The 26960-nt window shown below is 51.6% G+C and overlaps 1 protein-coding gene across 4 annotated transcripts in view; it reads left to right on the top strand.

Annotated features, from left to right (window-relative positions):
- Chst10 (carbohydrate sulfotransferase 10) overlaps positions 1–26173 on the top strand; it is a 28513-nt gene extending 2340 nt beyond the window's left edge. For 2 of the 4 annotated variants that reach the window (XM_021636018.2, XM_021636015.2), the window contains exons 2-6: positions 12187–12318; positions 17216–17307; positions 19356–19590; positions 20555–20660; positions 21663–26173. In XM_021636018.2, coding sequence (XP_021491693.1) covers positions 12219–12318; positions 17216–17307; positions 19356–19590; positions 20555–20660; positions 21663–22200 — 1071 coding nt within the window. In that variant the 5' untranslated portion in view covers positions 12187–12218 and the 3' untranslated portion in view covers positions 22201–26173. Of the gene's footprint in view, positions 1–3105; positions 3201–12186; positions 12323–17215; positions 17308–19355; positions 19591–20554; positions 20661–21662 lie in introns of those variants that run through there. The other 2 variants (XM_021636017.2, XM_060369903.1) reach the window with 2 other exon arrangements.
- Positions 26174–26960: the final 787 nt, after the last annotated feature.

The raw sequence follows: 26960 nt of genomic DNA, 5'->3' as shown, positions 1-26960 counted from the left end.
GAATAAGCACATGCACACTTAGAAATGTTTCCTCAGCTCTAATAGGGCACACCCAGCAGCTCGTCCTGAGTTAGTGTAGCCTTCAGCAGTCTCTTGTTATTTCTCACTGGACAGAGTTAGGGTGTCTACATCCTGCTAAGCAAGGACAGCATCCTTCGAAGGCAGGGCCGGGAGGACGGCAGGCAGCAGAGAAGACAAAGGGAAATTCTGAACTCTGACCCTGAGAAACATGCGCTGTGAATTTACATGCTCGGTGACCTGCAATGGGACTCTGTATGACAAGTATATGCTGTCTTGTGGTTTGTTAAGTTATAGTCTGACAATTTGCTGCGATATCGCGATTCAGAATCAGAAAGTGTGGCAGGACTGATCACCCCTAGCCTGGGTGAGGTTCCCTCTGGGTCTGGAAGTGTTATAGAAGTTGGACACTATCTGTGGAGACGAGGTATGTAGGATGGAGTGAGGACCAGGACTCCCACTCTAGCCCCAGAGAGCATCTCTGCACCTCAGGCCTTCCTCTAACCCATCTTGTTCACATTGCCCCAGGGACACTTGGCTGCTGGTGGATGTCAGAATTCTAGGCCCTAAACTGTGGCTTGTTCACCCCTTCCTCGTTTGCGCCATCCCCCCTTTCAGCAGTTTTGTTTTTAATCAAAATAAGCTTTATTATATCAAATTATACATTCAAAGATAGAAACTGTGTCAGTCATTTCCCCCAGGTGCTGTAAACCTGGAACTGAAATCTGCATACAGTCTTGGTATGAAAATGTTCAGGATTGTTGTCAGGGCTGGGGGATTGCTCTTTCAGTGTTTATCATTGTGCATGCTCTTACATTTATCACTTTGTACGCACGCTGTGTGTTTGTGTGAGTGTTTGGTTGTGTGGTGTGTGCCTGTGAGTGTGTGGTGTGTCTGTGTTTGTGTTTACGAGTATGTATATGTCACGGTACAGTGTGTGGCAAAGGACAACTTTTGGGAATCAGTTTTTTCCTTCCACCACGTGGACCCCAAGGATTGAACTCAGGTTTCAGGCCTGGTGATCACATTTACCCTGAACTATCTCACTGCTCCAACTTGTGCATTTTAAAGGTTGACATCAAAGAGTTCAGAGCTAAAGCAAAGACGCTCCACTGAGCAGGACCTGCAGGGGATGGCACCCCAGCCGAGCAGGAAGTGAAAAGTGCTGACAGAAGGTACAGGAAGTCCTCAGAGTCCTGTCAGGCCGTAAAAGGAGCCCATCAGTTTGGGTGATAGACGTGCATTCAAGTTTAGCGGGAGACACTGGTATTCAGGGGCAAACAGTTGTCTGCTTGAAAAGTCACTTGTCTTTTAAACTACTGCTGAAAAACAGAACACCTGGCTCAACCCTTACTTCTTAAAATGTACCTCCTAATTCACTGCAAAAAATTTCCCCCAACCTCTGAGCATCTACGCTCAGAACTAGTGAACCATGGCAGGAGAACAGCAGACAAAACTGTTAGCATTCTGAAAACCAGCGCTCTCATCTCGGCTGGAGAGCTGAGCTGTCAGCTCGCCCCCCCCCCCCGCCCCCCAGCAGGACTAACAGGATCTGGCCTTGTGTCTGGAAGGCGCCTGGACCAGGCCTCAGTGAGGACGGTGGTGCCTGTGGTAGCCCCACATTCTAGCGCCTGTCTCTCTGCGCCACCCTTGGACCATGTAGCCAGCAGCTGTGCACATTTGCCCCAAGGTGCCCAGCTGCTCCTGGTCCTCTGGGTGTGGCCCAGAGACGGTGGCCAGAATTCACCTAGCAGCTGGTAGTATGGGGAAGACATCACCATGCTAGTGGAAGGCAAGTGGTCGCGCCCAGGGTTGAGAGTTGTGGCAGGCCAGTGCTTTGCCAAATCCTCCCTGCTAAATGCCCACCACTTCTTGTCTTTTTATTATCGTTTAGTACCATTTATTTACTTTGTATCCTAGCTGTAGCCCCCTCCCTCTTCCCCCCATCCCACCCTCCCTCTCTCTTCTCTTCCCATGCCCCTCCCCCAGTCCACTGATAGTGGAGGTCCTCCTCCCCTTCCATCTGACCCTAGCCTATCAGGTCTCATCAGGACTGTCTGCATTGTCTTCCTCTGTGGCCTGGTAAGGTTGCTTCCCCTCAGGGGGAGGCGATCAAATAACCAGCCACTGAGTTCATGTCAGAGACAGTCCCTGTCCTCATTACTATGGAACCCACTTGGAGACTGAATCTATTGCTATATCTGTGCATGCTATCTCCATGCATGGTCCTTGGTTGCTGGGGTATCAGTCTCTTCAGGGCCCCAGGGGTCAGAATTTTTTTATTTTTTTATTTTTATTTTTGCTCTGTTGGTCTCCTTTTGGAGCTCCTGTCCCCTCTAGGTCTATCTATCTACTCCTTCTTTCATAAAATTCCATGCATTCTGTCCAAAGTTTGGCTGTGAGTCTCAGCCTCTGCTTCGATACCTGGATCAGTAGAGTTTCAGAGGCCATCTGTGGTAGACACCTGTCCTGTTCCCTGTCTTCTCTTGCTCCTGATGTCTATTGTGTTTGCCCTCTTTGAGATTTCACCTTACACCTATGAGACTGGCTAAGAACAAAAACTCAAGTGACAATGCATGCTGGAGAGGATGTGGAGAAAAGGGAACCCTCCTGCATTGTTGGTGGGAATGTAAACTTGTACAAACATTTTGGAAATCAATCTGGCACTTTCTCAGAAAATTAGGAATAGTGCTTCCTCGAGATCCAGCTATACCACTCCTATCCAAAAGATGCTTAGGTATACAACAAGGACATTTGCTCAACTATGTTCAGAGCAGCTTTATTTGTAATAGCCAGAAGCTGAAAACAACCCAGATGTTCCTCAACAGAGGAATGGATATAGAATGTGGTACGTTTACACAATGGAATACTGCTCCGCAATTAAAAACAAAGTGGGAACTAGAAAAGATCATCCTGAGTGAGGTAACCCAGAAACAGAAAGACTCACTTATAAGTGGATGTTAGACGTATAATATAGACTAAACATTAAAACTATAGTCCTAAGGAAGCTAAGCAAGAAGGAATGCCTGCCACTTTTAACACTGTTCTGTCCCAGAGGCCTTCATGTCATTCCTTCTCTGTTCCTAGTCTGTACAGATCTCTGACCTCGACATCAGTCAGCGCTCACTCAGTCCTGGAGGGAGCACGTGTCGCTGTGTTCTGGGGGCTCAGATCAGCACTGAGTGAGTAAATGGCTAAAGCCTGTCAAAACAGAGGTGACCCGGCTTGTGTGCCGCAGGCCCTTTTTATAGAGCCTTTCCTAAACCAGCCCGCACACTTTAAAAGCTGAGAGGAGTAGACGGGATCGGATGGGACCGGATTGGATCACGTAGCGGGCAAGGCTTTGTGCTTCAACCGGGGAAAGCACAGACGGCTGGGACAGATGGGCATCCCCTTTCTCAGTGCAGGAGAGAAAGGTTGCCGCCAAAGTCAAAACCTGCATGTGGCTGTCATTAGTCATTGTAGACACCCATGTGTGTGCTGCCTCTCCTCTGTTTGAAAGAGAAAAGAGATGTAGGCTTCCCGTGGGTTCTCCTGCCCCCCACCGGTTCTGTCTGAGGTGGGTTCTTCTGCCCCCCACAGGTTCTGTCTGAGGGTTCTCAGAGCCCTCCCTCTGGCTTGGAATCAGGTGTGTGTAAATAGCGCTTAGTGACTGGAAGGAGACAAGCTCTGTGGCTGGCTGTACCAGCTCCAGGAGCACACTGAGACCCAAGCCGTGTGCGGCTCTGCCACCACCATTAGCTGCAAGGGCCATGATGGAGTTGTCTTGGCTCCTTGAACAATGGGGAGTTAATTACAGCAAATGCCAGGCCTTTTGAAGGCTATTTATCACCCGGTTACAGGAGGGTAGTGCCTGCCTTAGTGGAAGCCTGCAGGAAGGACTGTGTGCAGGTGTGCCAGGCTCCCGTCCCCTTGCAGGTGGATGTTGTGAGCCTGGATGGTGGCAAGCTCCATGGAGAAGACCTGTGTTTAGGGACACAGTGTGGAGAATGGGGATGCTTATGGAAGTGAGCCTGAGGGGACTGGGGGTGCTTTTTGGTTTAGAAATTAGGGCACATCCTCATAGGTTTCTTTCCTCGTGGGCAGCAAATCTTAACTCCACGGATGGAGGCGCTGGAAGAAGAGTGGACTCGAGACAGTTATGGAAGATAAGCTTAGATTGTAACTAAACCTTTTTCCCCCACCATTGATCACCTTCGTAGACCCGTCAATACCCAGGCATTGCTGTTTCTCAAGATCGATGTAGCGGTTCTAACGTACAGCCAAGGCTGACAGCCACGGGCCTCAATGTAGAGCCAGACTCACTAGATAGCTGCTGCTGTCTGGTGATAACCAGCAAGGAAATCACAGCTTGGTTGCGAGACACACCTTTCTCCAGGGCCCTTCAAAGCCTTACACACTCTATGCTGTGGGCCTTGCTAGCTCACTCACTGATGTGTGGGCACGAGTGCGTGTGTGCACAAACACTGAGGCCAGAGGTGAGCGCTGGGTTCATTCCTCAGTCAGCATCCATCTATCTGACTTAATTTACATGTATGTGCTGTGCCTGCTGTCTGGGTGTGTACCCTGGGTATTCAGTGCCTGAGGCAGCCACAAGAGGGCATCCGATGCCCCTGGAACCTGAGCTATAAGCAGTTGAAAGCCACTAGATCTGCACACTAGGGACCAAACTTGGGTCTTGTGCAGGAAGAGCAGCAAGGGCTCCTAATGCTGAGCCACCTCTCCAGCACCACCTTGCTTTTCTGGGACAGGGCCTTTCATTGGCCTGGCTCCCACTGACTAGGGGAGAGGGCTAGCCCGTGTGCGTGTGCATGTGCGTGTGCGTGTGCACAGGAATGCTGTTGCCCGTCTCCCCAGCACCGGGACTGCAAACCTATGCCACTGTGCTCAGCTCTTCTGTGTGGGTTCTTGACTCGGATCCCTGTGCAACAAGCGCCCCTACTGACCAAGCTGTCTGCCCAGCTGTCTCTCTCTGGTTTTTGAGATGGACATGGAGAGCAAGCGAGGTTGGTTTGCACTGATGAGAGTGCTCCCTCCTCTGCAAGGGGAAATGGACTGTCTGTGGCCAAGTGAGCACGTGCTCTTCGCATCTTTGAGCAAAAATTTAAAGTCAGACTGCCTGACCCCACCCACCCTCCTTTCAGTGTGTTTCTCTTTCAGTCCTTATGGACCGGATTCCATAAGGACCGTTAGAGCCCCTGTGTGCTGAGCCGCCTTTGCTCTACTGCAGCTGTGTCCTGAACCATGTGGGCCTTTCTTTTCCGTCACAAGTGTGTTCCCTTGCATGGGACCTGTCCTCTTACCTCCTCTGGCGAGGGCTCTCTGCCCAGGTCATGGCCTCTGTTGTTTTCTTACGGTACCATCTCCCTCCAATGGCACCAGGCACTATCTTTCTGCTTCCTGTGGGTTTGTTAGTCATGAGACTGTTGTGTCTCTCATGCCTGTTTTACCGGGTGAAAGGGCATACGTTTTCATGGTGAATTGGAGAGCGATCGATTTCTTAATTACTCCGACTATCAAACTTACATACACATGCATATGCCTGTGCCAAAAAATAAAATAAAACACAGCTGTCACTTCAAAGGAAATAAGAAATAGTTGCTCTGGGGCTGGGAGAGAGCTTAGCAGTTAAGAGCACTTGCTGCTCTTCTGGAGGACCTGGGTTCAATTCCCAGCACCCACCTGACAGTTCTCAACTGTCTGCAACTCCAATTCCAGGAGATCCAACACTCCTCACACAGACAGACATGCAGGCAAAACACCAGTGCACATAAGAATAAAAATAAATCATCTTAATAAGTTATACAAAAAAGAAAGAAAGAAAACGTTGTTTTGGGGATGACTATGAAAGGCCATGGCCTGGGAAGATGGATTCGGAAGCCACATTCTAACCAGTAACAGGTCTGTCGAGTTTTATGGAAGCATAACAAAGAAAACCAGACAATCAAGACAGTTTTCAAACTATACTACTGGGTTATATGGGCTATAGCGAAGCAGGGCAGTCTCTGCTCTAGCCTCCGGTATTTTGTGGTGGCATTCTGAGCCTTCCAGTGGTGGAGGCTAGGGGTGTGTTCATACATTCTAAGTGGATTTATCAAGCAGTCCCAGGGATGTCAGGTCACACACAGGGCCAGGCAGTGAGTGAGTATTTAGTGTGCTGAAGGAAGCCCAGAAGTAATGGCCTGGAGACCTGTGACTGTCCATCAGCTCTCCAAGGTCACCAAGGCTTATTCTGTTGTTGTTAAACATTTGTTATTTCTGTGTGTGCATGTGTCTGTATGCACGTATGGGCATGTGCAGGAGCCCACGGAGGCCAGAAGATGGTGGGTCCCCTGGAGTTGGAGTTGGAGTTGGAGTTGGGAGCTGCCCAATGTGGAGGCTGGGAAATGAACTTTGGTCTTCTGAAAGAGCAGCGAGTACTTTCAACAGCTAAACCATCTCTGCAGCCCCTTGTAGAGGTTTTAAATCAGAATGTTTAACATTGCTGTGGCTTTTTCCCCCCTGGGGACTGTCTAGCCTCCTCACCTCTGAGGCTCCTGTGTTATAAAGAGGGCTAACCTAGGGACTGAGGGGAGTGGGTGCTCTGAGAGACCACAAGGCTGTAGCCTCACTGCTTGGCTCCCATTGTCTGCAACTTGGAAGCCAAGGTCTGGCCTACATTTTAACTGTGTCACCTTGACTTGCCGCTTGTCCCCAATGTGCCTGTGTTACTCACCTTTTCTCACTATAGCTGTGACGTGGGGAGCTAGACAGAAATATTGGGTGCCTCCCCTGTCCCGGTCTCACCGGCTGTAGCATGCCCCTCTGGTGAGCCCCATGGACAATGTAGTGACCCTTGCAAGCCTGGTTTTACTGCCTCACAGGTCTGTCCTGCCTTAGGGAGAAATCCCCCTGGCTCATCTGTGGGAGGTTTTGTGTCTGGTGTGGGTAAGGTACAGCAGCTCAGACAGATGGAGGAGGGACGCTGACCATGCTTACAGAGCTCCCTTTAAAAAAAACCTAACCACTTTCAACAAAACCGCAGTGGAATGTTTAAAAGGGGTGTTTTCTTGTGTTATTCTCTGCCACCTATGCTTAATCACTCATTTTTTAAAGCAAATAAGAATTAACTAAGGAAAAAATATGTCTTTGCTAAGTGTTCCAGTGCACATTGACTTCGCCAGCTCATCAGGTTTTCCTGGCTACAAAAGCCCCTACCTCCTTTCCCCAGGCTGCACGTGGCAAAGAAGCTGGCTAATACCAGTAAAGCAGAAAAAAAAATTAAACAGCAGCGAAAAGCATCAGGCTACGTGTGCAAAGATGGCATTCTTTGACTTCTTATTCATTTTTATTGTGAGAATGCTATTGCTATTTAAAAAAGAAAAGCTTTTAAATACAAATACGTGTAAAGTACGTGATCCTCCCACGGTCGTCTCCGAGTATTACTCTGAGTATCATGGGTGTTCAAATGCACAGTCACGCTCTCTAACTCAGCGTGCAAGCGTATTGTTTTTTATTTCCAAATAGGATCAGACACCAGTCCTGTGACTTCCTTCTTTATGTACTGATGATCGATGTTGACCCTGGATCTCTCCACTAGGCTTGTCATTTAGCAGAGGGTTTTCTTTAAAATTTAAAGGTTTGGGACTCCAGCATGACTTCTTAACTCCTCCATCAGCATTTTTAAAATTCATTTTTTTTTTTTTTTTATTTATGGGTATGTCTGGGTCCATGTGGATATGAGCACATGCGTGCAGGTGTTCACAGAGGCCAGAAGAGGGCGTTGGTAGTCTCTCCTGGAGCTGGGGTTATAGGCAGTTGTGAGCTTCCAACTCACAACTGGGAACCAAGCTCGGGTCTTCCAGAAGAGCAGCCAAAGCTCTTGACTGAGCCGTGTCTGCAGCCTGGCGGTGTGCTTTAAATTCATGGCAATTCAGACACACTCACTGTGCTGTAGAAAATGTCATCTGATTCCAGGCACTGTTGAAGTTCTAAGAGCTTTGGATGCTCCCGTGTTGAGTATAGGGAATGAACCTGGCAGCCTGTCTCATGTGGAAGCTGCTGTTCTCTGAGCCTTCAGTGAGGCATCATGCTTCAGGAAGGTGGACAAGCTGGCCAGCTGCTCCCAAGGTCTCTGTGTGTGAGGCACTGCTCGAATCCCTGCTGTGTTAATTGGTTGGCATGGGCTCACAAACCCAGAGCGGGAGAGGCAGAAGGCAGTGCCTAGCAAAGGCCTAGGGCTGCCGGATGAGAGAAACCAGTGCCGGAACAGCAGGGGCGGTGACAAAGGAAACTGCCCTTCAACCGCTCATGGTGTGGGGAGCAGACCTTGAACGTCAGTGCTAAAGAGCCCAGAGCAGGACATGGGGTCATGGGCCAGTCGCAGGTTAACCCAGGCAGCCGTTCCTGAGACACTGGTGTAAGGCCTTGGTGCTAATGTTCTTAGGACCAGCTTGAACAGGTGCTATTGTTTGTGCACATAAACTTTCTAAGTCCTCATGCCCCACAGGACTTGTATCTTAAGGAGGGTAGTGGGTGAGCTGTGAAGTGGACAGGAGGGAGGGAGGAGCCTTGCAATTACTTCTCTCCCTCTCCCAAGCCTGCAGGTAGCTGGGCTGAGGAGGACGGGGGCTGTCTAGGTGTCAGCCCTGAGAATATTTTACACACATTGCATTGGAAATTAAACCCTGTGGCGGATGAAAAAGCACATTGGACTTTCCTGTGAGCAGTGTGACTGTGGCGAGGTAACCACAGCCAATGCTTCAGTCTGTGGGAGCCTCAGCACGTTGGCACGTGTGCAAATGGTGCTGTTATCCATAGGGATACCTAACTTGGTGCCCAGACAGCCATTCATGAGAAGTCTGCAGCTACCCAGCTGGGAGGGTAGACATGCCCAGGTCCTAGCCCAGCGGGGAGCGCCTGGGAGTCCCTGGCCTAAGGAAGCTGCAGGGCAGGCAAGGCTGGGCTTTGCGACCCCTGGGGTTCCTCCCTGCAACACCAGGTGTGTGGGCGAGGCGCCCTGTGGCAGAGAACTCTTCCTCCGTCCTTCCAGCTCCCCATAGAGGTGGGCCCAGTGGGAGCACAATGAGACCCCTTCAGAAGACCGGTTCCCACTGAGATTGGGTTCCTTAACTGCCCACCACCATCGCAGCCTGATGCCAGGCACATGCTCAGGGCGTACGTGAGGAATGGCCAGAGCAGGTAGCAAAGTGGGCAGTGCCTGGCGTGCGCTGTCACCAGCAAATCTGCGTGTGTGAAAGGGCAGCTCCGCCTTCATCCGTGTTCCCTCACTCACAGTCCATGGCCCAGGAGAGACTGGGCCATGCAGCACAAGGGCCTCTTGGTTCTGAGCTGCACCCGGCTCGCTGAGACTCACCCTAGTCGTCTGAGGCAGCACCTCTACCCCGCTCTCCTGTCTTCTTGGGACCTAGTCGTCTGAGGCAGCACCTCTACCCCCTCTCCTGTCTTCTTGGGACCTAGTCGTCTGAGGCAGCACCTCTACCCCCTCTCCTGTCTTCTTGGGACCCACACTACAGTGATGTACTCATTTCTAGCTGCCACACTACACAAATGTAGAATAAGCTGGAAAGAATAAGAAAGGACTGGGGCAACCTAGTTCACTAAGGTCTACAGTAGGGAGTTGGCGCTTGACCTGGGCCAGCGGGTGGTTCTAACAGTGACAGGGTTCTAAGCGGGAGGGCCAGGAGATAAGAAAGATGAAGAAGATAAAAAGCTGGGGCCGGGGTACTCGCACAAGCTGTGTCTTATGCCAGGCAAGCTTATTAAGAAGTACAGTGTTTTACCTACTATTTTGGGGAGAGCAAAAAATGGGAGCGAGTCAGCAGAAAGCCATCAGACAATGGGACAGAGCCAGCAGGAAGCTCATCCGTGTTGCACAAGGAGAACACAGGATACCTCAAGGATGTCAGGCTGAGCACACAGCAATTTGGGGACTGATAGCCCCTTAGGGTAGAAAGAGTTAGGTCTCAAGATCCAAAGTCACAGCTTCCCCCCTCCCCCCACCAAGGCCCTGGCTCCAGGCCATTTCTGGCTCTGCTAAGCATGTTTCTGGTATGGAGAAGGAACTGCAGTCTTTCTTCATTTGTCAGGGCCTCGGGGAAAGCCTTGGGCAGATGTGGCCCTCAACACTATCTCTTGTTGACATAGCTTCATTTCATGTTGACCCTGGGAGGATGAGGGCCTCTTGTCAGAGGAGGGATCTGGAAGCCCATCAGAAGAGCTAGTGGCCTGAGAGACAGCCTGAAATCAGGCGCAGGCTGAGATTGCAGGCAAGTCTGGAATTCTGCTTTTGCACGCAGCTGCCCCAGTGAGGAGGAGAGAGATTCGACTTCCCGGAGACTCAGGGCAGTCTGCCTCAGGCAGTTGAGGGATTCTGGTGTGTCTTCTAACAGACAAGCTGCAAACACTCCGCTAAATCTGTCAGAATCGGCAAGTAGCTTTTCCCTCTCAGATGTCCCGTTCCTAAAATGTATGTGTTATTTCCTAGAAACTTAATGCGCTCTCTCACATTTCTATGTTTTTACTCTGGCATCCGATCCCTGGGATGTGCCAGAAACACTGGGCCCAGTGTACACGCAGAGAAGAAGAGAGATTTTGTTTGTTTGAGTAGATCCTGTAAATGTATTTGTTTATGGGAAGTTTAAACTTCACTGGGCCCCTATATTTTTGTGTAATTTGGCAACCATGTTCTGTCCCGTCCAGCGGGAGTTCAGTGGGTTCCTAAGGAGGGGTGAAAAGAATGGGTAGAACAGGAGACACAAAGAATGAGAGTAAATCTATCATCTGATCTAGCTCTTGTTTATTTGAAAATTTTCACACAACTTTATAGGGAGAAGGCAGGAAGGGAAAATGTATAAACAAGTAGTTCACAATACAAAAGATAACAGGGTGGTTGATGATGCAGAATACCGCAAGAAGGTTTACTAAAAGAGATACTACAAGAATGTCAGCTACGGCATCTCAAACTCTCTAGCCTCATGAACAGATGTCTCATAAGTTCCGGAAACATAAATCTCTCACCCACGACCTTGTTGCAGCTGTCTGTAACTTTCTACCAGCTGGCCTTGGCTCCTGGCAGTGTTTGGAGACCCCTGGAAACACACTGGACCTTTGTGGGTCCCCGAGAGTGCCTACAAGACACCCAGGGAAGGTACAGGCAGTGTGGAAGGTGGCCGGCTCCCTGGCACAGATGTATAGAGACAGGGTGTCAGGGAGCCACGCCCAGGTGCCCTGGAAGGAACTGGCTGCAGACGCCTGGTCCCAGTGGTGCTCTAGAGTCCAGCATGGGGAAGAAGGAGGCTTATTATTTTCCAGGTCTTGGCTGAGCTATGTCTAGGCAGGGATGGGAAGCCACTTCTGAAACTACCCACTGTTAACGGCCGGGCGGCCGGCTCTCTTGTCTATATTGATGGCCGGCCACGGTCAGCTGGCGGAAAACAGCCCAGTCCGAGCTCCTCGCACAGTCTAATCTTGCTTCAAGAAGCGCCTCTTGACTGAAACATGTTCGATTGTCCCTTGTGCTGAGGACGGACGGTGACCCCCTGGTTCTTGTGTGCCCTTTCAGCAGAGAGTGACTTCTGTGGTAGGCTGTGCCCTCATCACTCCCAGGGATAATATGAAGAGCACCGCCCACCATCACTAGAGTTCAGCACTAGTGCTAGAAGGCAAATGGCCTGAGGCCTCGGAAGCACAGCTGTTTGTTTGTTTTTTCTTAGATTCTCTGTGTGGATCCACCTCCACCAGCCAACAGCCAGCATTTTAAACCCAGCCTCCTGTGCTTGCCCCTGCACGCTGCCTGCGCTCCAGGAATTGCCCTCTGGTCCTTGGGCCCCACCCCATCCCTCCTGCTGGACCTCTCCTCCCAGACCCTTCCACAAGTGTCTTGGGACACTGACCTGGGAAACGGGGATAGGGAGCAGGTCTGCAGCAGCAAACGCTCCTGGCTTCCAGGATGACGATTGTTCGTTGTTATTCCCCTCCGCTGGCTGTTGGGAGCTCCGTTTAGCTGTAAGCTCGGTCCTTCATTAAAGTAGTCATTAAATAGGACTCGCTAAGTGGCGTCCGGTCAGAGCACCCGAGGCGGCAAAGTGGAGGTGCTCACCCCTGCGCGTTCGGGCTCACTGACAGTGCCACGGCGTCTCACCACTGTCTGCTGCTTGTGTCTTCCAGGAGGGATCATTGCATGGCCGCCGTCTGACAACATGCCCCAGCAGTGGCTACTGCTGGCTGCGTGCTTCTGGGTGGTTTTCATGTTCATGGTGGCCAGCAAGTTCATCACGTTGACCTTTAAAGACCCGGATGGTAGGTATGCTTCACAGCAACGCTGTTCCCGGGCACCACGCGTGAAGGACGGCTGTCCTGACCAGAGTCCTCATGCCACGGAAACCGGGGGGAGGTGGGCAGGAAGATGGCTGTGGGAGCTCCTCCTGAGGAGGCACTTTCTGTGCGGCTGAAGCCACCGGGTCACTGTTGGGGTAGAGATGCTTGAATGGCAAGGCTCCACCTCGCCCTAGGGTGCACAGCAGTGTCCTCACTGTGTGACTGGCAGCTGTAGAGGGAGGCTTGTATGTGATGTGAGGCTGTGTGTGGGAGTTCGTCTCTTTACTAGACCAAGACTCTCAGAGGAGGCAGATGTTGAGCGCCAGGTTAGCTGATCCTGCTTCCTGTTCTTGTCAAAGCTCGCTTGCAAAATGGACACACTGCCTGCTCTGACGCCACCAGCTGAGGGACTGGCTAGTGATGGGCTGCCCTGCCCAGGGGGACATGGGATGTTACTCTTGGGTTCTGTACCCCACCCTCTGGTGCCAGGGCAGTCGCTGAGGAGAGGAGGGGCGTGGCTGGCTGCGCTGGTGTAGACAGCTGTGTATCCTGGCCGGAGAAGCGCTTCCCAGGGAGCTGGAACACAGAGGCTGGGCTCGTTTCCGTGGCTGCCAGCTCGTGAGAGGCGTGTCTGCACCAGCGGTGTCCTACCTACAGGGTAGGTGGGTAGTTGGCTGTGGGCTCCTTCTACACCCAGAAGAGCTTCTGGTGCACTCCTAGTTACTTAAGGGCATCTGATGCCCGCCCTCTTCCATCCTCTGTCCCATTTTACCTGTGGAGAAAGAAATTCCGAAGCAGATAGGCAGGGAGAAGAGGGAAACCCAAGTTAGCCCCTGCAGTGGGCCCAGTCACCACAATTTGCACTCAGGGGTAATTCCAGGCACTCAACAGAGGATGCTTGGCTGCCATTGCAGTCCCTTTGTCTTCTTGGGGTCCTTGGGAGAAAGGTGCCAATTTGTGCAGCCTGGGGGAGGGTGTTACCCTTACTGTGTTGGATGTCCGGGACCATCATGTGGTTCTGGGGCCCAGGGCCTCCCTAAGATGATCGAGTTTCAAGTCTTGGAGCATAGTTGGAGTTTGATCAGCGATCCCAGTGTCAGTGTGGGGATTTTAGCAGTTTCAGCAAGTCATTTTTGGTGATTTTTGGAAGACAGAAAGGGTCTTGTTCTGGAGGCACTGCGGCTTTGCAGCCTGCTGGTGACACACATACAATTCAGATTTCTCAGGTGGGCAGCAGTCCCGAAGGCGGGGTAGCTGAGAAGCTGAGAGGACGTGCTGAGAATAACGTGACTTCTGAGCCCTGGCGTTAGCTCTTAGGGAGGAGGGCGGGAAGGGTGAGCCGCGAGATTACACGGTTTGTAGTTCATTTTGTTGTAAAGCCTGGACAGTGGTCCTGCATAACAGTGACCCGTCTGTCAGTCATCATTAGATAATTGAGGCCGGGTGACACACGCCTTCCGAACTAGCCCACGCTGGGGTTTGATTGAGCTTCTGAGTTAGAGACCGGAAAAACCACAGCGAGACCCCACCTGAGAAACAAAGCAGCAAAGAAATATAAGCCAGATTGCATCCAGGAAAATAAGTCCAAACCAGCGGTGGGCATTTAGTGTTGTGATTTGTCAAGGTTTGGAATAACAAACAAGCCTTGAGTGGGTCTGGGATCTTTCTTTCATCTGTTGGGCCTTCTCTTTCAGCCAGTCCTTGGCCAGATCGCAGCTTCTGAGCGGCTGAAGGCTGAATCCCAGGATTTTGGATTATCTCCACACTCTGCCTTGTAGCATGGGCATGAGCTGTGAGGCAGGAGGCAGCATCACGGATAGCGTGGTAGGCAGCGAGGGGACAATTAAGGCAAAGCAAAGCAGTACTCCACGTGCGAGTGCAGACATTTTGTACAAACTCATCAACAGCCATCGTTCTGTTAGCAGACATGATCTTAGAGATGAAGATGCCCAGCCATGCCTCGAGGAGCACAGCTCTCCACCCTGAAGCTGGAGACTTGCTTCTGAGTGGCAGAGTGGGAGGGACTGACCCCCGATCGCAGCAGGGACGCTGGCCACTGCTGAAGAGAACTCCCCACCAGCAAAACTGCAGAAAGCGAAAACTAGGCCACTGGGCATGCTTCCTCCTCTGTGGTCAGCTAGGGTCGTTAGCTGAGGAGAGGATCTGTGGAGCTTAGAATCGTGAGACTGTTCAGACCAGGGTAGCGACTTCTGTGTGTTCTGAGCATGGGAAATAGGTTGCTTTCCGGCAGCCGCCAGCAAGTCGGTTATGCAGAACTCAGAACACGGTTCTCTATACCCAGAACGTAGGAAGCACAGGTTGCACACACATCCATTTAGCGTGTCAACATCAAAGGGGACAGGTTGAGTGGATGGAGACCGGACCAGTCAGCATGGGAGTCAGAGCCCAGGTGGGGCAGCCAGGAGCACTGGGGCGGGTAGGTGCCCTGCGTCCACCAGGCATCATGAACTTTACCCTCTGGCTGGCTCAGGACGGCTTGTGCCTGTACCTGCAGCCAGGTTTGTACTTCCCCTCAGGGGAAGCCGGCTGTGGGGTCAAGCCACAGGGGAAGGAGTGGAGCCAGGGCCCTGAGGTGCGGGGGCAGAGTGGCTTCATTAGTGCACAGAAGGACGCTCCCGGCCTCACTGCACAGAGAGCCAAACCAGGCTGTTCCGTAGCCTGTCTGGTTGAGGGAGGAGGCACCAGAGTTAACAGCACCTGCTGCTCTTCCACAGGACCCAGGTTCAATTCCCAGCACCCACGCAGCAGCTCATACCTGTCTGTAACAACCAGTTCTTCTGGCTTCCGTGGGTACCAGGCACGGATGTGGTATAGATGGTCGTGTAAACACACAAAGTAAAGACACAAAGTGAAATCAAATGAAGGTAAAAATAACAGAGCAGATTTGAAAGAGTGGACTGGTGTGGCCGGGGCTAGAGTAGAGCAGGCAACATGGAGGCAGCTCTGAACCAAGAGGGGGTGCTCACTAAATGAAATGCCTTTATATATCTGATGTGCTTTTACTGTGTCTTTATGTTTCTGTGACACTCGAACTTTTTTTTTGAAAGTACATGTTTGTTTTCGGAAAGTGATAGATTATGTACAGATTTTATTTGAAAGATTTCCACAAAACCTGTTTATTTCAGCATTTACAAGACCGAGTGGCTTGAGTCTGCCCTCTTGGCTGACATGCAGTCACATGACTTCTGACACGAACCCAGAAGTTCTAACCTGATTGCTGGAGTTTTGTTTTTGTTTGTTTGTTTGTAAATTAACTTAATGTTTTGTTTTGTTTTCTGGTGATCACAACTGGCATGCAGTTGTGAGAAATACCACAGAGGGTAGCTCAGTGGGTCCCTATAAGAGGACCCCAGGTGGAGTCCCAGCACCCACATGGCAACTCAACCCTCTGTAACTCTAGTTCCAGGGGATCTGACGCCTGCTTCTAGCCACTGTGGGTGCCAGGAGCACACGGGTACACAGACACACACGTAAGCAGAGTAGTCATGCCAATAATTTAAAAAAAAAAGGAGAAGAAGAAACAGCAGAGGACATGGAGACCCTGAGTTCTGCTTACCCTCCAGGCCCACATGGTCACTGCAGTGTCACCGTTGGAATAGTGGCAGGGATACTTGTGCAGAATACTGTCACCCTGAGGGTCTGTTGGGTCAACCCTGGTGATTTGTTGTCTCTTGCTTTGGGTTTGGCTTTCTTTTTTTTTTTTTAATCTAAATCTGAATTTCATTGTCTAGCCCAGATTGGTTATAAACTTGTGTCCGCCCTGTCTTGGCCTCTGGAGTGCAGGGATTGTAGACAGATGTGCCACTATGCCCAGCTGACACACACACACCCTGAGCCTCAGCTCTTGCACCTCTATGCAACTGTGTCATTTCAAAAGCGCCTTGCAGTCTGTGACCCGGTTGTGGGAGTCCCTCAATCCCTAGAGCACCCTCCCAGTGTGCTCAGTGTTACCAGTGAGCCTTCCATTGTTACTGCTCAGTCGGATTCCTCTGTGTGGGTGTGCCCATTTGTTAGCCTCCCCCCCACAAAAAAAAAAAAAAAAAACAAACCTGTTGAAGAGCCTGTGGGCTGTTTCCAGTTTGAGGTTATGACAAACGGAGCTGTTGTGTACATTTGCATAAGGGTTTTTGTTATGTTTCTTTCTCTGGATTAAATTCTAGGTAACAATTTTTGGGTCTTGTTACCATATTGCTTTTTTTTTTCCTTTTTTCTTTTTTATGAGAATTACCAGACCCTTTTCCAGAGTGGCAGTCCCACAACGGGGCATTGAGTACATACATGACCAGGTTTCTCCACTTGCAGTGTGGGGGGTGGTCGCTGTCTTTCTCATGTTTTCTGCTGGATCTGTAGCCGTCTTCAGTGGTTTCGGTTTGTGTGTGAAGGCGGTGAGAGTCTCCAGTGAGATGCCTTTGTCCTGTGCAGATCGGCTCGTTGGTTTTCCTACCTGCCTCACCTGCTATCTTCCTTACGTTGCCTACAAACACGCTCTCTGTGGAGCGTGAGGCTTGTCCTCCATTCCTGCCCGCCCGCAGCTCTTCAAACGGGCCTTTGCAAAGCCTGGGCTTTAAGCTTCGACGGAGTTGTTTTCTAAAGGTTTTGTCCCGTTTGTTCTTTTAATTTCATCGATTTTGGGCTCTTTTTTTAAACGGTGTAAATGAGGATTAACGGCTCCTTCTGTCAGTTGACGTCCGCTTGCTCCGTCTCTCTTTCTTAAACAGACTGAGCTCCAAGCTGGGTTGCCTCTGCCAATGGCCAGTGGGGCATGGCTGGGTGGGGCAGTGTCTCCTGGGGCGGCATTCTGTCCCATGGCTTTCTGTGTCTGGGACTCTGTGAGAACATATGTGAATCTGTCCTCCAGGTTATAGTGCCAAACAGGAGTTCATGTTCCTGACGACCCTGCCGGATTCGGGGAAGCTAAGAGGAGAGAAACATCTTCCTGAGGACATAAAGGTGAGCACAAGGCTGTCCCTTCAACTGATAATGTTTTCCTCAGGGAACTTTGCACTGTGGCCCTGTCACAGCGGCTTCTCACAGCGGCTTCTCCCAGTGGCTCTCACAGGCCCCGCTGGTGTCACTGCAGCTTGACTTATGGTACAGGTGGAGAATTCCTAATCTGAAAACCTGACATATAAAAACTGCCCAAGCTGAGGTTGTTTGAATACCAACATGGTGCCACAGTGGAAATTCACACACCACAAAGATTTGTTCTATGCATTGGATTATGTAAAATATTCTGTATGGCCAGGGCTGTCACTCGGTGCTACAGGTACTGCCTCACATGCACAAGGCCCCAAAATTGCACATAGTTACCTTCATGTCTGTATTAAACGTAAATGAATTTCAGGTTTGGACTTGAGTCCTAAGATCTCTCGTTTTGTAGATGGAATATTCCAAAGTCCAAAACCATCTCAAACCTGACACACTTCTGGGTTGTTCAGGTGGATCCTTTGCTGCCTGTGCTCCCACTCATGGTTTTAATTTGGATTTGGTGAATGTTTTATGCTGTGTTCCTCGTCATGGGTGCTGTGCGTTGGTTGTGCTGACTTCCTTCCCGAGTTTTGGCTTCCTTGGCTTGGGGTGGAGTGTGTTGGATAGACTTCGGAAGAAACAGGGAATGTGAAAAGATTTCTGACCCAGAGTGGAACTCTAGGATGACAGGGAACACGGGACCAGTCTTCAAAAGGCATGGATGAGCAGTTGAATCCAGAGCAAGGGACAGGCCCCCAGGGGCATGGCAGATGACAGGCGCAGCCCAGGCCGCCAGCTTTCATGGAGTCCTCAATGCCTGGGTACTGTGAATTCCTCTGCAGGGCCACTTTCACACAAATACTCTGTCCCCTGCCCAGGGACAGGGGTGCACTCAGGAAGGTCCCCACTTTATCAGCTTTCCTGCTGGGTCTGGAAGGTGAAGACCACAGCTGGGCTGGAAAGGATGAGGTGTCCGGGACTAGCCTAGGGCAAAGGGCAGGGCCTGCCAGGTTCCCAGTGTGAAAATGGCAAATGAGAACTCAGTAAGGACAGAAGCACCCCAGCAGGGCCACAGGCAGCTGTGTGGTTTCTCCTCAGCAAGACACTCACCTCAGAAAGGCTGGGTCTGCAGAGCTCTTCTGAGAGGACGCAGGGGCCGGGTCTTTAATAGAAAATATTTAAATACATGACTGGAGAGTAAACGGGCAGGAGAGCTATTTGCAAAGTGGTTCGAGGTTAGCCTTGCCCCACCCCCACCCCCCGACACACACTTGAGAAGATACTGCTTCAAGGAAAATAGATCTTACCCTGTGGTGGCCCCTTGCTACTTCAGATGCCTGTCAGAAAACGTGTAACTTCGGAGTCAGACACTGAAATGCTACACACACACACACACACACACACACACACACACACACACACACAGGTCGTGATCAGTAAAAGTTACTGAACACTAATCCCTGTGTCTCAGGTCCAGCTCCCCCTGTCCCGCCCATTTCCCCTCTGCTCCTCCTCTTCAGCGCCCCTCCTCCCCATGCATACGGTGACAGGGCTCATGTGCACACGTTTGCACACAGGCTCTCTCGTGCCACTCCTTTTACTCCTGAGGCTTTTGGGTATCCCCATGAGACCACGTGGCTGTGACGCCCAGTCAGGGTGCAGCAGCGAAGGAGTGAACCGTCTGCTCATCTTCAGAGCCCTGCAGATGGAGTCCAGGCCTGCGCGTGTCAGGGCCGTCCTTCCAGCAGAGGAACGTAGCCTGCCTCTTCCTTCACCTGGAGCCCCAGCTTTCTCACCTGTTCAATGTGTCAAATCAGCCTCCTGGGAAAATCACAGGAGCCAAGGCCAGGCGCATCTGTTTCTCTGGCCACCTGCCCCTATCTGTCTTGAACTCAGCAAGGCTGCGGAGAGGGCTGGGAAGGGCCCCGTGAAGCGGCAGGACGCGTTAGTTGTCACTCTAGGAATGGGAAGGAAGCAGAAGGGCACCCCAGGGCTCTCTCCTGCTTCACGGCCGTCCCGCTCCCTTACAGCCTACCGGAAAGATGCTTTCCGACGGCCGTCCTGAGCAGCCCCCAGTTTATCTGCAGCGGCTGGAGCTCATCAGAAACGCCTGCCAGGAGGAGGCTCTGCGGAACCTCTCGCACACCGAGGTCTCCAAGTTTGTCCTCGACCGGATATTTGTCTGTGACAAGCACAAGATCCTTTTCTGTCAGACTCCCAAAGTGGGCAACACCCAGTGGAAGAAAGTGCTCATCGTCCTGAACGGTACGTGGGGCCCGACTGTGACCGGAGGGGGTGGGAGGCCCCAAAGGAGGCCGTGGCTTCTCCTGAGAGGACCCAGGTCTTCCTGAAGGTTCGCTGTGGCTGTTTCCTTCCCCTTATACTGCACAGGTCGGTGCGGCCACCTCGTCACACACAGTGTGCAGTTATTCTGCTTCCGGGATGGTGCGCCAGAGGCTGCCTTTTCAAGTGGGAGATCAAGGCTACAGTCAAACTGACACCAGCAAGGCCCACGTAGGGGCGTGGCCGTGGGAAACACAAAGCTCACAGTGGTGGGATGAGCGAGGAGGAGGAATGTGTCTGTCCAAACACCTCACTGCTGCAGCTCCCTGGGAAGCACAGCAAACTTCCGGTGCCTGCTAGAATAGTGTGCTGTGTTTTCACGTATCAGTTACAGATCATTTAGACTGAAGACAAAGGACCCTCCTTGACCTCAACATCCACAAAATGTCTTACTGAGAGTAAAAGTTAAACTTATTTCAAGAAAGCTTTTTATCATCCCAATTATTGCCTTGTTTGGTAGAAAAAGTCAGCTTGTTTATTTGTAAACCAGTATGGACTCATTTAATCTACGGGCATGGGCTTGCCAGGTCATTCGCCATGCGGGCTGCCGTGGGGTTCTATGAGAAACAGAACTGGTGGTGCTGTGGGTGTGTCACGAGAGTCGGCGTCTCCTGCCACCTCGGGAGAGCAGGCGCTGTCGGCTTTACCAAGACCTGCCCCGGTAGGCCCGGTACCAGGGCCGCGTGCATTTCTTCAGTTTCCTTCCCTTCCCAGCTGAACCTTCCTGTCTCCTGTTAGATTCTCTTTCCGCTGTTAGGGGCGTACACACAGACAGTGGGCTCCTCGGGTGTGCTGTGGAGATGATGGGGGATTGCGGTGACACAGACCGGCACCTCTCAGGGTCACATTGAGGCAGCCCATGCACCTTCTCCTCTTGTCCCCCCAGGAGCGTTTTCCTCCATCGACGAGATCCCGGAAAACGTGGTCCATGACCACGAGAAAAACGGCCTTCCCCGCCTCTCTTCCTTCAGCCAAACAGGGATTCAGAAGCGGTAAGGGCAGCTTCTGGGAGGGGAGAGGGCGGGCGGGGTTCTTGCAGCAAAGCCCCAGCCTGGCTGTGTGGTTCGCATGGCTCCGGGGACCACAGGGTCAACCGTTCTGTGTTGGCGCGCACAGGCTGCAACCCTCAGCCCTCCTGGGAATTTCAGAACACCTCCCCCAGCCTTGTCACAAAGGCCACTAAAGTTTGCACCAGATTATTGCCAGAAGTAGGGAGCACTCTGTGTTTTGGTTTTGTTATGTTTTTATGGGTTCCTTACTAAACAGGATCATTTCTCCATGATAAAGAAAGGGCTGCGCACTTTCCCGGGACAGCGAGCCTGCTTCTGCGTGGACTTCCCCCTGGTAGAGGCAAGAGCATGTCCTCCCGGGCCACGCAGGAGACTGGCCCCCTGACTGTGGCGGAGGGAGTCAGCAGCAGTGGGAAGTTCTCCCATTCTAGCTGTGAAGGGGCTTCACAGAGCCGGACTGAAGGGGTCAGAATTAACAGCTGCCCCTCCCTGCCAGGTCCAGGGTACCTTCCTATTGAAGCATGCAGCCTGGCTTCCTCTTCCCTCTTCCCATCTTTTTTTTTCTTTGATTTTTCTTCCCACTGGCACTTGGGGGTCTGATCCTTAAAGCTGTGCCCATAAAATAAATCCCTGGCTTCCGTTAATCCTGACTCACACTCCTAGCCCTGGTGATTTCCTGCCCAGGAACAAAACTTGTAAACGTTTTTGAAGGTTTGAATTAGCCAAATAAAACGAAGCCCTGATTGAAAAGTTCCTCATCGCCCCCAGGGGATGCGTGGCAGGGCGCTGAGCAGTTCAGTGTTCTAAGTCTCCGTCTCCTCGCCTCTAGACTGGGTCAACAGCCAAGTTCAGTGCGCTACGCATGCGCGTGTGTGAGACGCACACTTTCCCCGGGCGCAGCCTGCTGTTCCTCCCTCCCCTGCCCTCTCAGCAGGACCTCCCGGGCATCCGTTTCGTCTCTTAACTCGCTTTCCTCTCTCTCAGGCTGAAAACATACTTCAAGTTCTTTATTGTAAGAGACCCCTTCGAGAGACTGATCTCGGCCTTTAAGGACAAGTTTGTTCACAACCCGCGCTTCGAGCCCTGGTACCGGCACGAGATCGCGCCCGGCATCATTAGGAAGTACCGGAAGAACCGGACGGAGACGCGGGGGATCCAGTTCGAGGATTTTGTGCGCTACCTGGGCGACCCGAACCGCAGGCGGTTAGACCTTCAGTTTGGGGACCACATCATCCACTGGGTGACCTACGTGGAGCTGTGCGCGCCCTGTGAGATCAGATACAGTGTGGTGGGACACCACGAGACCCTGGAGCAGGACGCCCCCTACATCCTGAAGGAGGCCGGCATAGACCACCTGGTGTCCTACCCCGCCATCCCGCCGGGCATCACCGTGTACAACAGAACTAAGGTGGAGCGCTACTTCCTGGGCATCGGCAAACGAGACATCCGGCGCCTGTACGCTCGCTTTGAAGGGGACTTCAGGCTCTTCGGGTACCAGAAGCCAGACTTCCTGCTAAATTAAGGCACCGGACGCTTCGTCCCGCTAGGTGGGGCTGGCTCGGTGGAGGTCTAAGCGCAGAAGTGACGCTTCAGTGCCCCGTGGTTCTGCTGGAGGCTGTTGGGCTCCGAGTATCTGCTTAGCTCGGATGGCTCATGCCTTGGTGGTTCCCCTCCCCAGCCGGTATCTTTAGGGGTCACCGGCCACCACCCCCAGGAGAGGCTAGGAGAGACTGAACATTTGCAGACTGGTGGACAGACCACGCAGAGGACACAGCGTGAGGTGCTGCGTCCTCCCGCGGTCATGTGGCCATCAGCAGCTATGGTCGGGTGCCCACGTACAGTCCCAGAGCTTTCTAGAGACAGAGTGGCTGAATGTCTGCAGGGGGAACTGGGGCGCAGGCCTGATTCCTCTTTCTGCCTTCTGGGCACAGCAGTAGGCCCAGAGGCAGATCACGTGCTCTTTGAGCTTGAGGCCCTGTGACGTTTGGTGGTGGTAAGCACGGAACGCTTTGAGCGGGCTGTCCTTCCATGACCCAGGCTAGCTCATGTTTTCAGGATGTCTGAGCCTACAAGCGGCTGCTTCTGGAAAGTGCGGGCATTGAAGGAGCGTCTTAGGGACTTGGAACTTGGGGTGGGGAAGGAGGGAATTCAGGTGCCTGGCTTGACTCGGCTGTTGTCCTGGACTGCCGAATCTGAGCGAGCAGCAGGGGCTTTTCCACTCGTCTCCAGGCACCTCACTGTCCAGAGAGGGGAGAAAACACAGAGCATGTCCAGTGGGCGATCCAGGCTCCTCCTGGGAACATGTAGGAGGGCCAGGCCCTCACTGCAGAAGCCAGGCTGATCACACACTGCCGTAGCCCTTCGCGTCCACAGGTAGGATCCTGCAGCCCTGATTCTAATCTTGCCACCATCCTGGACTGAAAGACCCACAGGTTGGATAATCAGATTCATCAGCAATAAAATCCCGGGTGAGGCCGCCTCTGGTAACACGTCATCCTAGGCACTGAGGCCAGCCCCAGCAAGAAGAAAGCCATGGCGGCCATCTCAGCTGCCAGCCAGCCGCCAAGTGCTACTAGCGATGACAGGGCGGTTTCCCCGAGTACTGAGGCCCTAGCACACACATCTTCTGTGGCAGCTTTTCCTAGAGGCCACAGCTCTCTCATAAAGCCTTCCTGAACTTGTAAATGTGAAAGTAAAAAAAATTTAAACTATGTGCCAAATCTGACCAGTGAGTCCCAAGGGAGGGGCCTCCAGGGCCACAGGTAACTCTTGGGGGCTGCAGGCCGAGGCCAGGGATTGGGCTATGGACCGGAAGGAGGCTCATCCCTTCCTTGTTAGCTGCCACAATTGTGATGTTGGGTTTAGTGAAGTTTTAGCAGAGCCTTCTTAAGATCACTTCAGGCCCGAGTTGCTGAACAGCAATCTCTTTCTCTGTTTTTGAGGTAATAATGTGTGTGAAGTTGAGGCCTTCTTCAAGCTAGTCCTCATTAAAGCAGCATTTTCTCTCACAAACAAAACTGTGGCTGGATTGGTTTGGTTTTTCTCTTTCCCTCCTTTCTGGCCTTCTGGCCATTTCCCTAACATTCTTTGCCGAACTAGTAAATATTTTTACCACAGTACACCTGGAACAGGACAACTCCACACACCGTGGCTCCTGGTCCCAGACAACCAGCGTCTCCAGAGTGGCTCAGCCTGATACCCTTTCCCAAGGTCTCAGGATGCCCTTCTTGTCTTCAAACTCACGTTCCTCTTTCTCTTCATTCAAGGAGGCAGTTCTTTCCCTGTGTCCCTTGACCCACTGCCAAGTTCATCGCAATTCAGGCTGTAGCTGCTCTCCCCACACTGCTGCACGGAGGGAGCATTGCACCCCCACGCATGACTTGGCCTTCTCGCCAGCCTTTCATAGCTGAGGTGGGTCTCCTGGCTCAGAAAGCATTCTTCACGGGGAAGGAACGGCAGACCCTTCTTCGAGACCCTGGGGTAGTAGTCACCCATCCAGCTCTGCAGGGTGGACCTGTCCCTTTGACTCAGTCCTTCTCTTCAGCTTAAAGCTTTGGAAGGGGCCCAGAAGACTCCAGCAGACCTTGGTCCGCTCCTCCCTCCCTACCCCCGCCCACCCGGTGTTGGCAGCCTCTGCTGGTTCTTTTGCGGCTGCAGAGAAGCAGCCCCGATCTGCAAATTGCCTGTGAGCCCCGGTTTTGCTAATGCTTGCCAGGTGTTTTGCAGCCGGCCTTCTGCCTGCTGTTCTCCGTGAAGGGGATTCCCTGCAGTGGCTTACAAGCTGTGGTCCAGCTAGTCCATCAGTGGTTATGAAAGGTCCTGTGGTTCAGTAAATAAGACTAGGTGCCTCATTTGATCTTCAGTCTATGCCAGAATCATTTAATCAAAAGATTTGGTCAGGAGTAAGCTCTAATGCCACTGAGGGAATGGACTTGCCAGAAAGAACAAGCAGGCAGAGAGCAAGCTTCCTCCTTTTTTGTCCTTTGTGGAGGCTGCCAGCAGAAGGTGTGGTCCAGATTAAAGATGGTTCTTCTCATGGGCTGGAGAGATGGCTCAGAGGTTAAGAACACTGCTTGCTCTTCTCGGGGTCCTGAGTTCAACTCCCAGCAACCACAGCCCCCCTCCCCAACCCTCTTCAGAGAAGAAGGGGAGGAGGAAGAGAGTGGGAGAGTAGGACCAGGAGGAGAGGAGGGAGGGGGCTTTGATCAGGATGTAAAGTGAATGAGTAAATTAATGAGAAAAAAAGTGGGTCTTCCCACTTCAAATGATTTAATTAAGAGAAGTCCCTCACTGATGTACTCGGCTGCTTGGGTTTTAGTTCATTTGGATGTACTTGGTTGTCAAGGTAGCAACCAAGAATATCATCACGGGCTCTGTAGAGACGACCATGGTTCACACCCCCACCCGTCTCACGTCCTGGTTGAAGAACAACATCATGCTCTGTCTCCACGAATTTTCTCTTCCCTTGCGCTCTCGATAGGCTAAGAATGTTGAAACCCTTCATATTCTGGTGTCTTTTGCTTAATAACCAAGCCTCAAATGCCTTTCTCTGTGCTCAGATTTTGCCACTCAGGTGGGCCTCAGCGTGTAAGGGTAATTTCCTGACAGATCATTGGAAGCCAAACAGTACCCTGAGTCAGAAACACACGGAGTACCTTCCCCCTTGGGCGTGGTACCTTAGGAACACAGCCCGCTGGAGCATCGGTTGTCTGCTCTTGTGACTGGTTGGCTAGCTGGCCGCTCACTGCTGCTGCTCAGCATCCAATGTTGCCAGTCTAGAGGAAAGGATTAAAATCCAGAGCACAATTTTCACTGAATTCATATTGATTTCACACCATTAGAAAGCAAAAAAAGGCTTGAGTCAAAATATCCTGAGTTGGGAGCTATCTTTATGCGTGGTCGGGAGAAGGCACAATGCTCCTCCAGCACTCTGCCCAGATCCGGCAAAATATTGGATCTCTTCACTTGCAAGTTCTGCTTGCCACCAAAAGCTCCAAGACGGACACACCCCAGGCTCTTTACCACTCTGTGCAACGATAACCTATTGTTGATATAAGGATGGTGCATGTATTCAGTGACCCAGCAGCATGACATGATAACCTAATATCATATAGAGATCTGTGGGTGTGAGGTTGTCATGTTAGGCTAGTTGCTGGGTCACAGGTGCTTCTTCTGTGTGCAGTGCAGAGGACTGAACCCAGGGCTAACATATGCCAGCCAAGCAGTTTACCGCCGGGCTACACCCTAACCCCACTTTGAGTGGAAAGAAAAATGAGTGTTAGGACTTTGAGGGAGCCGACAATGCACAAAACCAGAAGCAGCAACGATATTACACAGAGGATAAAACGAAAGCGTTAGATGTAGGCAAATGGCACGATCGGTTCTTTAGGAACTGGGGTAAAAACGGAATCTTGTGCTAGAGAGAAGCCCATTGCTTTGTGTGCTTTTTAAAAAACCAATAAAAAATGGGGCTGGAGAGATGGCTCAGCAGTTAAGAGCCCTGGCTGCTCTTGCAAAGACTCGGGTTAGATTCCCAGCACCCACATGGCAGCTGGAAACCATCTGGAATGCAGATGCTTAGACACCCTCTGTTGGCCTCCACGGGCACTGCACACACATACACCTGCAGGCAAAATACACACAAGCATGAAAAAAAGTATTTGAAGAACAACAACAACAACAAAGTAAGTGATGACCGTATCTTGAAAACTTGAGATATAAGTATAATTAAGTTTTCAGCAATACGTTTTCTAATTCTGTTATTCCATAGGCATTAGATACTTACAACCCCCAAGACAAATATGGACGTCATGCAGCTTTAGAAAAAAAGTGGTTGAGGACCTCATACCTGTTTCCTTACAACCTGTGGGTGGTAGGAGGCGCCCAGCCAGCTGCATGGCCCCATCTGCCTCCAGGGGGCGCTGCTCTCCCTCGTCTGGCTCCTGTCAAATCCTGGCCCCTCTGCACCGTCACTTTGACGAAGTGGCTGTAAGAGCTTGTTGAAAGCACTAAGGATGACAGTTGGAAAACACTGCCGTTTGAGATCAGGACCAGCCTCTGTGGGGTTAGAATTTCTGTGCTTGAGGGAAGGTAGAAATAGAAAGAGAGCCAAGTTTACAGACCGATTGCTAAAAACCTCTGAGCTGTGTGGGTGGAAGTTTTGAAAAACTTAAAAGAAAATAGCAGAAAGCTTCCCTGCGCGGAGGGCAACCTCTGGCAAAAGGCTGCCCGCGCCGGCAGGGCTTTGTCAGGGGTGACGGGCGGTGTCATTTGTATCACGTT

This window comes from Meriones unguiculatus, chromosome 16 (genome assembly GCF_030254825.1).
Source record: "Meriones unguiculatus strain TT.TT164.6M chromosome 16, Bangor_MerUng_6.1, whole genome shotgun sequence".
NCBI classification, from domain to species: Eukaryota; Metazoa; Chordata; class Mammalia; order Rodentia; family Muridae; genus Meriones; species Meriones unguiculatus.
This window is presented reverse-complemented; position numbering and strand designations above follow the sequence as displayed.